This window comes from Poecilia latipinna, unplaced genomic scaffold (assembly GCF_001443285.1).
Source record: "Poecilia latipinna isolate Pla-1442-1.1 unplaced genomic scaffold, P_latipinna-1.0 Scaffold516, whole genome shotgun sequence".
Lineage (NCBI taxonomy): Eukaryota > Metazoa > Chordata > Actinopteri > Cyprinodontiformes > Poeciliidae > Poecilia > Poecilia latipinna.
This window is the reverse complement of record NW_015113132.1, coordinates 124,576-137,892: the sequence shown is the minus strand read 5'-3', so window position 1 is coordinate 137,892 and position 13,317 is coordinate 124,576. Positions and strand designations below refer to the sequence as shown.

Below are 13,317 nucleotides of genomic sequence, written 5' to 3'. Positions count from 1 at the left end.
TTTTTTTTGTTCGCACAAAAAAAATATATATATATATATATATATATATATATATATATATATATATATATATATATATATATATATATATATATATGCTGCACTGCAACATTTACCTTTTATTTTCAGGGTTCCCATTTCCATATTTAGGCAATCAGAAATTCCATTAACATTTCCCTGTTTCATGGCAATAAGGAAATGTTTGATACTTTGGTACTGAAGCTGAGTGTTCATTTAGAAGCCCAGCGGGCACTGGGCTTTATGTGCACCCACACCACACCCACCCTTGTTGAGTCTGGCAGGAGGCAAGATGTACTGCCATAGGGACTTTTGTCCCTGGATGATTCATTCCTGTGTGTGCCCAAAAGATTATACATTCACTGGCCAGCATTAAAAAATCACATTGGACCAATAACTAATTAGCTGGCTCACATTAAAATGCAGACTTTACAACCTACTGTTCTATCATCACTGAGGCATAAGTTAGGTGGATGTTTAAGAATTTCTTATCTGGTGAGTGGAATGGGAATAAATGCTACTTCATAAGCATTACCTTTAATTTGGATACATATACTTTGATTAGTAAACATTTTTTGGATGCCTAAAATGCCTCAGACTAAAAATCACTGTAATGTGATTTAGTGAATTTCCAATGGGTATTATTGATTTAATTATTTGATCTTTTTTTTCTTGTTTTCTTTATTATCACTTAATAGGTTTAGGTAGAGTTACATTTTGAGTAACTCTGAAAACCTTGTTTAAATCACTAACCAAATCAGAGCAGAAACTAGAACAGTGAAGCCATGTAGCCTCTCTGTTGTCAGACGTCTAAAGAAATTATCTGAAGCTTGAAGAAAATCATTAGAAAGTTAGAGAATTCTTAAGAAACAAACTCCAAAGTTTAAAAAGGAAAAAAAAAATCAAAGAAAACCAAAGTTAAAAGGGTATACTTGTACAAAAGCTCAGACAGCAGGGCAAAAGTTTATCTCAAATAAGAGGCTTTATTCTGCCTCAAGTGATGGGCAAAAGCCAATTAGTGCCACCAGAGACACTGAGTTTTCCAACTATTTTATATGCAACAATTCTTTACTTACTAGTGTCTTCTATATTTTAAAGATGTCCTCGATCTATAACCCAATAAGCACCATTCTTGATATTGTAATAAAGATGGACCAAACAGAGACTTCCCGCGCTGGTGCACATCAGTTTTGCACTTTTTACCTTGATGTCATGATAATTTCCATCTTAGATTCTCTCCCCATCACTTTTATTCTTGAGTAGGCTCTGTAACAATTTAACTCTATGGTGTTGTCCCACAGCTCAGTTACAAAATGTTAACATGAAAAGCATCTACTCTTTCCGTCAGAGCTTAGGTAGTATAAAATTGTATTTAAATACTTTATTGATGCTCAATACAAAACGCCTGTATTGAGGTCAGCTGCTTCAACGTTCTTATGTGCCATTTTACACAAGACACTGCATCTCTCAGAATAGACAAATGGGATCTGCTTGTGATCTACTGTTTACTATAGGAGCTAGAGCTAACACTATTAGCAGAAGGTAATACAAAATCAGAACAAATTAGAAGACACTGAATGCATGTTTAAATTGAAGCATATGGATATTTTATTATTTGACACACTATTGTAAGAAATGAGAAAATGTTTTGATCCCAACACTTACCATAAATAGCTTGGGTTAGAAACTACATATTGTTGCAATTTATATGCTCTCCTTTCAGCTTGGCATTTCTGAGCACCAGCTCCATTAGCACCAACTTTTACGGCTGACTTTCTCCTCTTTATCAGTTTGGTCATCCTCCTTTTCATTTTCCCTAGTCATTTCTGCATCACCTTCTTCATTAACAAACTCCAGTTCAAATTATCACATTTTTGTACTGTGCTTCTTATTTGTATTTATGACATTGTATCAATGTTATTTTTGTATACTGTGTTGTCTGTTTATGGTTCTCTCAATAGAAATTAGCATCTTGCTTAATCTGGTATATTTACAGCAGTATTGTACGCTCATTAGTATTATGCGGCCTATTTAATTTAAGGGCCTGGACATTTCTAAATACACAAAATTTCTCGTTCTGGCTGACCGGTGCTGGCTTCATAGTACTATGCATACATTGTTACCCAGAATGCATTGCAGTGTAAACAACTTGTGGAAATAGTTTATTTAAATTTATAAAAAACTTCTAACAGCCTTCAGTATTTTTATTTATTGTTTTTACATCTGAAATGTTTCTCATATAGTCTTATTTTACAGCTAATTGTGGATCTTTTTAAATCCGTTATTATGGCATCAATGCTAATTGTTAGCTTAATGTGCATGAAACCACAAACAAAAATTAATTTTCATTTTTGTGTTTGTGGTTTCATGCACATTTAGCCTTAAAGATGTGATTGCAATATCACTTCCGTATATGACCAAAAAAGCCGTTTCTTTTCAATTAAATATTGTTTCTCTATCCGCCAAATTGCGAAGACATCCATGGTAGGAAGAATAACAACCTTAGTTAACTTTGTGTGTATTTTGTCAAGCTACGTTGCTTTTGAGGGTTCCATTACTCAATTTACCACTACTGAGTATTGCTAGTCATTCAATACTCCTTCTGCAGATGAAAATAAATGTATTAGAGACCCTAATACATTTGAAGTGGACTTCCTTCCTAGTCCTGACATTAATATAATTTCCTAAGGTTTATGTCCTATAAATCTCATATACCGTTCAATCTGTATTTAACAAAAATACATTATACAGCTTGAAAGATAATAGATTAAAAAAAAGTGTCTTGTCTTTCAAGCGAGCAGGCTGTGCACAACAAAGGAATGCATCTACAGTATGTAAAATGATGTGTTGCTCTCTTGAATAGGCGAAACAGTTAAAGTCAGAGTGGAGCTATATGAGGGAGAGATTGTATGTCAAAAGATATGCTCCACAGTAATGGAGGAGTGTCTGAGAGCTCATGAAATGATTCACTGGCAAATTCATTCTCAAGTATTAATCAGATAGTACCCGCTTGGCTTTTTGAAGAAAAGGGCTGAAAAGAAACTGCTTTCACATATCGGCTCCCCCAGGAGTGCTTAAAGTAGAAACATTTGTGGAAGAAAGGATGAATCCGACCATTTCTTCCACAATATACCAAGGGTGAAAGGCATATAATTTCATGTATGAGCACTCATTCCTTCACAATTTTTCCTTCAGACAGAATGATGAAATGAAATGAAAGCAAACAGTTTATTGTTGTTGGCATAACAGTGGTTTGTTTAACAGGAACACACTCATTACACAGTTGTTAAAGCACTACAAGAAAGTGACACAGATGGTCAGATTTTGATAATTCCATTGACCGTCTTTTTTGGACTGCAAATGGAAATGTCCATATTGAGTTCCCATGTAAATGGATTAAAATGGCGAGTTAAAGTGTGCCTCTGCTCTCTTGCCTGGCCTAGATACAGCAGCTCACTTCAACAATTTAAAGTCGTATTCTTTTCAGAGGAAACGTGTGTGGTATAATCACAGCTGCCATGGTCTCTCTTGTGACAGACAAGCTCCTCCTCTGCCATGAAGCCTTTTGGAAGGGTATGGCATAACTTTAAAGTTAAATTAATGTAGCTGCAAGTATTAGATGTGTTGGACACCAGAGCAAAAGTGGGAGGACACTTAGGGCCCTATCGCTTCATTTTGTGTTAGTCCATCACGATGAAGAACAGCTTTGCTTTGCGACCTACATTTGACTCACGAGACTCATTGGGCTCAACTGAACACAGCTTACTTGTTTAACTAATTACAAAGGCATCCTGTCTACATAATCATGTTGTGTGCATCCATGCATAATTGTCACAAAGATGAAATTCAACAGACAATTGTGACTGAGATACCTCATACTAGCACACATTCTCTTGAATGCTAGTATGAGGTTGGACCACCTCATAAGAAATATTAATATGGAAATGATAGTGGTTATTGCAGATTGGTCGGCTGCATATCAGAAATGAAAATCCTCTGCTCCACCACATTCCAAACGTGTTTATTGGACCAACATTGGTAAGCCCATGGTGACATGGATGGTTGTGTTTAACAAACCAGTTTGAGGTGATCTGAACGCTACGAGATGACGCAATGTTCCACAGTCATAAGAAGATGGATACAGTACAGTTAAAAACGGGTGGACAACTCAGGTAGGCTGCAGCTTTTAAATGACAAATGATACGTAACAGATGCTAAGGGGCCCCAAGTGTTTTAAGACAACGTCTTCCATACCATTGCGTCATAACCACCAGACTGAGACATTTATACGAAGCAGCATGGATTCATGCTCTCATGCTGTTTTCAGCAAAGTCTGTCCATCATAACTAAAACAAAGAGTCGTCAGACCAGGAGACATCTGTCATTGTCTGATTTTCATGAGGCTGTGTGAAATGTAGCATCAGTTTCCTCTTCTTAGCTGACAGGACTCGCACATCGTATTGTCATCTCCTATAGCCCATCTGATTCAGGTTTTCCGTGTTCAGAGATGATATTATGCTTTTCTTGGCTGCAGTGAATGGTTATATGTCTTGTCCTGAGACCATGCAATAATTTTGTGATGACATCAATGAGGCATTTTCATCCACGCATCTTCTCCTCACCTGATATTTTCTCATTTTCAGAGCTTTCAGCTATTAAAAAAGTCCCTTTAATCTCCTTTCCTCCCCGTTGTGATGGTCGATTTGAGCATCAGAAAGTCATCTTTATCACATATCGATGTCTGGTTACTACAATGGGATTGGCAGACTTGTTTGCTTCCATGCAAAATGACAGATAATAAAGTCGTTGGTAATTCTATATTTCTGTTTAAATAAGCTACAATCTACATGGATATTTGTAACTGTTGGCATGATCAAGTATAAGACCCACTTTTGTGACATTTTACCCATTGACTTGGGGAGGAAAAGGCCTTTGCAGGATTGGTTTTGATGCACTGGGTTGAACATTTCATGGTCTCACACTATTCCATCACTCAAATGCCACCAGTGGCTCAGCCTGAAATGAGTTCATAAGTTAATCAGATTGAGCCTCCTGACTTCATTCCTCTGCGGGATCAAACACAGACTTCAAGTTCCCCATTTTCTGCTCATTCTCTAGTCACTTCATACATCCTAAAAAGGATGACAAAATCAAAACCGGTGGCTGAATCTGTGACAGAGAAAGATGTGATTTAAGAACTCCCCAAGAAGTGCTGTTGAAATTATAGGGTGGTTCCAGAGGTCGGTGTGTTTAACCATCAAAGCGAAGAATAAGTCCTCGTTTAGCAAACCAGAAATAAGATTCCACATCGCCAAGATATCTCCTTGGAGTTTTGAAGCAGCAACAGCTCCAGGGTTCATCTATTTTTTTAAATTTTTTATTATTATTTATTTTTAATTCATGCAAATCTCAGAGCATTGGAGCAGTGGAACATGTTGTTTATGAGCATGTAAAAGCTGCATCTTGCTACAGAGACTTTAGTCCTTATTGCATGGGGAGGGTTTGTCTCCATTCCCTGTCCTTTTTGTCCTTGCATGCATTTTTTTTTTTTGTTTTACGTCTCCATTCTGTTAATAATACATGAATGTCCTCTTTCCCTTCCCCTCCCTCTTCCCCTCCTCTCCTCCCCTGTAGCAATTATTGAGCCCACCACCACTAGTGCTGTCTCAAGCCCAGGTCAGTATATGTCACTATACTGTACACCAGATTAGTAAAGAGGTCCGCTGCCTCATACTAACCCTAGTCAGATTCCTCCCCTCCATCTTGGTTAATTTCAACTGGCTGGCTGGAATGCCTGCTGGGTGTACAGCTTTATTTATGTCATCTGTTGATTTTATTTGCATTTATTTGCAAATTTTTGTTTAGCTCTTAATCTGGCCACATTTACTTCCAGCGGCCTGCGTCATTGCAGCTTTACGCCCCCTACCTTTCATTACAGCCCCCATCACCACCACCCTTTTGTGGAGCGAGCAGTAAACATCATCAAGTGGCTGTTCCATATTCGTTTTGGGTCTTTGCTGCTTCTCATAATGCTAATGCCTTCGTCTTCTTCTCTTTCTGGCTTTTTACCACCACTCCCTGCAGTACCCGTCACAGGCAGGACACTGTCGGTGGTAAAGGGCCTTGGTTGTAAGATTGAATCTCTTGACGTCCTTGTTCCTTTATCACTCCCTTCCTGTCCAATACTCTTCCTCTCACATTTCTTTTACTTCTCTCTATAGCTTTTCTTTCTGCTCTTTCCTTGTTTCTAGAACAATCAAATGGCGCTTTGCCACTGTCTTTCACCTGATATTCTGCTTGTGCTGTTGTCGTTGCTACACTTTCAATGTCACCCTTGTTTCCCCTCCTTGCTCTATTCCGCTGCTTCCACATTCCAGCCAAGAGTAATCCCCTCTGCCTGGTCGTCTTTTCTCCCTTTGTAATGGTTTTAAGCAAGTCTCAGAATGTAATCTCTTTTGCCGGTTACATTATTTTTGCTTAATACTTTCCACGTGTCAAAAACACAGACACACCGAGAGGCTCTCTGTGGCGAAGACATATTAAAATTAAACCAGCATTCAATAGTTTCCACATAACCACATGCAATAATTCCTATCGCATGATTAATTCGTTAAGTGTTTTTTGTTGTTTGTTTTTTTTTATTATTATTATTGTCATTTTGCAATCACTTTAGTGGATCGGCACAAATTTTGAATGTAATTATCTATGGAGATTTAGTGGGATCACAAGCACAAGCCCAAATAATCTCAGCAACAAAAAAGCGGCCCTGCATGGCCCTTAACTTTCATTTGATAGAGCCCTTGCAGGACAAATGACAATTTCATGGTTCAGAGGAACACCAGGGGTTTCAGTCGTTAAGATAAACTCACTCAGTGGCTCACTGTTCCTGTTTTTTTCCAGGTCGTTTTAAGGTTGTTGTTTTTTTTGTTTTTTTTTGTTTTTTTCATGGTGGTGGTGCTCTAAGTAAAATAGGAATTAGTTTAGATTCCCAATACTCATCATTGGTACTGTGTCCTATCTATTGTTTATATAATTTAGATATGTTTTATGGACAGACTACATATATAACTTTTTCGCTCTTTCTTAACATCTAGGAAGAGATGTTAAGAAAGAATGATGTGTATCATTACGAAATCTATGTTATGTAAATAAATAACTTATCTTTTAAGGTTAGACATGAATTATCAAAGTTTGTTATATATATATATATATATATATATATATATATATATATATATATATATATATATATATATAGAGAGAGAGAGAGAGAGGGAGATAGATATAGATATAGATATATATATTGATATTGCCAGTAGTTATTACAACAAAAACCTATTAAATCATCCAAGACAACAATTTGGCTATTTCAATAGGTCATCAATTTCCTTGATATCTAAACAAACGGCACCAACAAACTTAATACTCCATACACATTTGTGCCACAGTTTATCTACTGATCAGTCACCATTAAATGCAGTTTGTTTATAGACACATGAATATGTCACAGTTAAGTGGCATTTACTCAAAATGTTCTGTCAATTCAAAACAATTAGAACAAATTGTGATGACATGTTTGTTACAAAAGCATGGAACTTACTACAGTAAGCTACAGTATTGCCCTTACCACTGCTTAAAGATGTAAAATTCCACCTTTCACCTTTCACAACAATTTATGGCTTATATCTATAAGATTGAATATACAATCCCTATCACCCATGGAGCAAGAAGACTGGAGTCCAGGCATCTGTTATCAACTTTGACGATAATGGTCAACAAAGGTCAGTGGTCAGTAGACAGTCCCCTCGTCAGGAGAGGACCCAAGACTCTTGGATTTGGCACTGCAGTCAAATTGAAATCAGAGAACAGAGAGGAAGAAGATGATCAGCGTTCTAAATAATTCCTCCTCCTCACTCTATGATGAACTGTGGCAGATGGACATCACATTCAGCCCCCAATTTATCCCACCAAAGAGCAAGACAGAGCAGTGCAGCCGTTTATTTGTGCCCACTGCCATCAGACGCCTCAACAGTCAACAAGCCCATAGCCAAAGCCAGCTGTGCCCCCTCACCTCCTCTGACTCCCACTCAGCCAGAGCTGTCACACTTATTGCTCTCTTCTTCTCAGCTCCACATTCACATTCACTGCTGTGCATGTGATAACCCTGAGCCATAAAGAGTAGTTTCAGAAAATGTTCATTGTTGCCATTAAGAGTTTATCAATACCACTGTTATGTCGCCTCATTAAGCGTAGTGGTAGTCACATTAAAGATTACATAGAGAATGAGTTTTCTTTATATGAAACGACGACAAAGATCTTTTTTTTTATTTTACTTTTTTTATTTTTTTGGCTGCAGCGTGAAACGGCAACATGAGTTTTCTTGTCTCCCTTCTAATCAATCCTAACATTGCTATCTTTTGCAACATAATGTTTGGAGCTGCTGTGAGTTGACTGTCAGAAACAAAAAAAGACAAGAAATGACTGTGGGTGATACTGGCTCTTTTGTGTTCAGGCAAAAAGCAAAAGCAAACCAGTCCACGATTCTTGCTGAAAGGATTTTATGGGTGTGCATGGGATGTTGTTGTTTTGCTTTTATGATACACCAAACATCCTTAGTCTGTCCTATTATTGGGATGATACTGAGCAGCCACAGAAAAGCCCATCAAGTGGCATGCCATATCATTTGTTTAAGCCATGACAGGCTTAAGTGTAAAAGTGACAAAATGTGGTGCTAGTAGTCAGGATTTGTCATTTTTAGATGCTACAGGACTGTCTTCTTTATTTATAAGCAGAACTAAGCAAACTATCTCCTGCTTATACAGATGAACATAGAAGTTTACCTCTGTTATATAGAGACAGTCTTTTTGCTGACATTAAATCAGACCAAATATGAATTGTTTTCTATTTACTATATGCCAGAATAATGGGCAAGATTTATGCATTTTTGAAAACTTAACTTCTTTTAAATTCAGTTGTTTATGTACTTTATTTGTAACTCTGTGCTTCTTTGATCAACCATATTATGCATCCTTTCACGCTTATCGCATTAACTTGAATTTCATCGTATTCCTTGTGACAGAACTGGTGTAAGTCAGTCTTTAAAGTAAAGTAGCTTATTCTTTACACAACTCAGCTCTTCCCATACATTTTCTATGAATTAACATCAGAGCTTTTTCAGTATCTACTTTAAAACATTGCCTTTATTGCCCTTTTACCACTTGTTTATTGGTATGCATGGGGTCATTGTCCATTTGGAAGACACATTTGCTACCAAGCTTGAACATCTTGGCTCATAACCTGAGCTGTTGCTTTCCTCATAATGTGTTCTGCAAAGTGAAGCACACTAGTTGCTTTTTACAGGCCCTCTCTTGGCCTCCTAGGTTTTTGGTTGGATTTAGTCTGAGTTGCTTTTAATTTTACTTCTTTATTGACGAGGCTTATTTTCCTCATCTTCAAAATTAAGTTGTTTATTTTGTTGTTTTCTAAAAATAAATATTTATCCATTATGTCCTTGTGTCCCTTTCCCTCATTGTTGTCACAATTCCTGAGCCAGGTTGTGACACAAGCATAGACATTAAAAATAATCTTCTTTCCTTCCTTGACTTCTTCTCACTTCTTACCTTATAAATATCACACATGTTCACACCTGTCAGATAACCATAGACAGAAAGACAAACCATCTATTTTTCTACAGAATCTCTGAAATCTTTCATGCCTTGAAGTGATTGCATACTGCTGCCAATGCACAGTTCTTTATTTTAATGGAATAGAAGCTCCTATGCTTTTCTTAACTTTAACAAATAGATTTATGTACATTTCCCAAAACATAAAGCACAGCTGAAATGCTCTAAAAGCAGCTGGCCTGATGCCACCCTGTCAGCCAAATGAAATGTAGATCTGTGATTATAGCATGCACTCTTACAGACTGTTACCTCTGTTTATTTACACGAATCACTTGCAGCTGGTAAAAGTAGTCTCCTCATAACTGTGCTGAGTCACAACTATTGTTTTTCAAGGCCCAACTGTCCTGGCAACCTGAATGACAAGCATTTAACATTATCTAGCTCTTCAGTGTTTCACGGGTCATTTTAGCCTCCATCGTGATTTAAATTTGCACACTGAGAGTCTAGGGAAAGAAAGAGCAGCCTCATCCAACTTGACTCGAATTACTGTTTGTTCTTCTGCTTCAAAAGAAAAAGAAAACTTGTCATTTGTACATTTTGATAGAGGTAATCACTGAAAGGTTGAAGATGGTCTGCATCTTAAAAGGTTGACGTGTCTCGCAATATTTATAAGCATTTACTTGCCCCTCCTTTGACCCAGCATGGAGCCTGAGGGGATGAGAGGAAAAAGATCAATGAGCAGAAAGCCGACGTCTGGATATGTTTGAGAGAAACCCATAAAAAATGCAAATGATGGAGCAAAGCCCACAGATTGAGATAAAATACAAACTGCAGGCACACATTGGTTTCCATCTTTGTAAAGCATCTGGAAAAAAAAAAAAAAAAACCTGTAGGTTACCAATGTTATTAGACCTTGCTCTTATTGCTTTAGACTGAAAGAAGGTCATGCATCATATTTCATTACAATGTCCAGGGCATAACATCAAAGACATAATAAAGTATTCTTCTGAACCTCTCTGAAATTCAAGTTTCTCTCTCAGCTCCAGGCTTGGGATGTTTTAATCAAATTATCCTTGGAACCATGCAAAGCTTGTACAATTAAATGTTTATTTATGACCTAAAATGGGCAGTTTGTCAGGTATTTGTGCTTCTCATGTTTTGTTTGTTCTTGTTTCATACTTGTATCTGATAAAAACTTTCTTAAGGCACATTTTGTTGTAGTTGTACATGATTACACCACCTCAGTAATTTTATATCCTTTGCTGCAAAGTTTTCCATTATTCCTTAATCAGGTAACTAACTTAAAATACCTGTGCTGGTTTCCTGACCATTTAAACGGTCTCTCACTCTGGTCCAGTAGAGTGATCAACCATATAAATCAACAATGTTAGAATTATTGATCATACAAAAGATCCAAAAGCATTAAGGATGCTGAAGTAGACAATATAGATGTTGTTTATAACTCTCTTACTGGTAGCTAATCCACACAGGACCTCTGAACTGGAGCGACTGCTTTTTAACAGACAGCTCAGAAAGGTTTTGGTTTTAGCAATACAAATACATATTGTTCATATTGTCTGCAGTCAGACACACAAGCCAAAAGTGCTGTTAAGTCATGTCAAGTGTCAATTATGTGTAATAGCGAAATCGACTGCTAACTGCTGGGGTTTGTGAGTCACTCCTGGATAATGTGTGTATAAAAACATTTCACTTATGAATTATTGAATACGATGGAGTGTCGTGATTCAACAAGCTTTTACTGAGGTCTCCGATGAGTGGGCTTGTGCCGTACGTCCAAGAGGACTGGACTCGTTGAAACCAGTGTGCTAAACTTCTCGAGGAGATTCTAAGGCAAACAAACCAGCATCTACTTCACCCGACATGCTTTTCGCCAGACACGCTGAGCTACCCACAGATAATCCTTTTTGGCAGTGCATTTTCTCCCAGCCTTATCGGTTATATGGTAGCAAGATCAAGAACCGTGCAAACAACTTCCACACCCTCGGAGCACCGCCACCTCAGCTCCTGGCCTGCACGGTTTGTTTTGACTTGATATGCTGACCTTCATTTTTACTGAGCGCTAACTCCACCATCACCTCTGGAAGAGTCTGATAAGCAGATGGCATGTCATCTATCATACTTGACCCCTTGATCCCTGGACGATGTAAATAGACAATAGATTTTGTCCTGTGGACCTAGAACCCTGCAGACTTCTCCAATAAAAAAAAAAAACAAAACAAAAAAAAAGACAAATCTTCTTGAAATGATAGGATGGAAAGACGCATAAGTATCCTTGAAGTAAGACCTGCATCTCCTCCTTCACTCAAATGAGCATTCTATTTCTAATGAAAAGTAAACAGAAACACAAAAGCCTCCAGTGCCTGCATGTAAAATATGCATAATGCACATAAAGGCAAATACATCCGGCACTTAGTGAGGCTAATTTTACCGCTCGGAGCAGCTTTATAGCATGATTCTCAGAAATATCAAAGCTTGCCAGAGTTCATTTAATTGATCAACAGTTTTCCTTTTGAAAACATTTGCTTTAGCATACTGTGTAAATGTGTTTTCATTAAACGAAAGCAATTACCGTAATCTTAGAATAAGATTGCCATATGATCCTCTGTTTTCTTTCTAATGAGTATTAATCGGGTTAGATCTGTGTGCAGTTGTTTGTGTAATAATAATCATTACAAGAAAGAGTCTGCTTTGCCATTGATGCTCTAGCTTTTTATTACAGTGCACTATCTCACACATTTACTTAATGTGGGAAATAGCCACACTAAAATAGACTTTGTATTTCATTCTGCTTATAGGATGCTATAAAGCAAAGTGATGTCTCTTTCCTCTCTTGTCTTTTATTTTTGCCGTCTACCATGCCAGCATGGAAGTTAAATGGCATCATTCCTAAGTTAACTTTTAAGAAATATTCAAATATAATAAAACTAAAATTGAAAGCCAAAAAAATGTTATCTTATGAAAAGACCAATTTAAAAAGTATTGAGAGAGCCAATGTTGCTTTAACAGAGGCTCTTCTGCATTGTTTGGTCTGATGTCTCATCTTCTTCTTGACAATAACCCCCAGATAGGCCAATTTCTACAGAGCTCCTCCGTGGATCTGCAGTCTCCAGTCAAGTTTCCGCTTCTATCCCAAGTCCCTCATCCCGCACCTTACCATCTTAGCTTCTGCAGACTAGTGGCAGCAGCAATAAGCAAACACTTGGTGGAACTGCAAGTCTCCTGAGCCTATCATAAGAAGTGTTTCTCATTTGTACATGAGACAATGAAAGTTGTGATGACATGCTGAAAGCTGAGTGTCAGAGAGAGTAGGAACTTCTGAAAGAGACAGAGGCTGATCTCAAGTCAGCAAATTGCAAAGTCAAATGTTCTTGAAGTTGTGCTTGATATAGAGCATTTTTATACCAACTGAAGGTAACATAGTTACTTGATTATGCAATAAAATAGCACTATGTGTCTAGAAAATACATAATACAATCTCTTTAAAAAATTGGTTTTATAATGGTGCTATGTGATATTCTAATTTACCAAGACACTTAATATTGGGTTTCCATTGTTTTTTGGCTTGAGAGACAAAAGCTTGAAATATGTGGCTCAGTGTGTAACAAATCTAGTTTCACTTTTTAAAATTACATTTCCTAAACGAATTAACTCTTTG

General features: G+C 37.3%; 1 protein-coding gene across 2 annotated transcripts in view; it reads left to right on the top strand.

Annotated features, from left to right (window-relative positions):
• negr1 (neuronal growth regulator 1) overlaps positions 1-13,317 on the top strand; it is a 185,419-nt gene that overhangs the window by 146,370 nt on the left and 25,732 nt on the right. The window contains exon 7 of one of the 2 annotated variants that reach the window (XM_015040552.1): positions 5,653-5,694. The exons of the other annotated variant lie outside the window; for it this stretch is intronic. Coding sequence (XP_014896038.1) covers positions 5,653-5,694 — 42 coding nt within the window. The remainder of the gene's footprint in view (positions 1-5,652; positions 5,695-13,317) is intronic. 2 annotated transcript variants of the gene reach the window in all.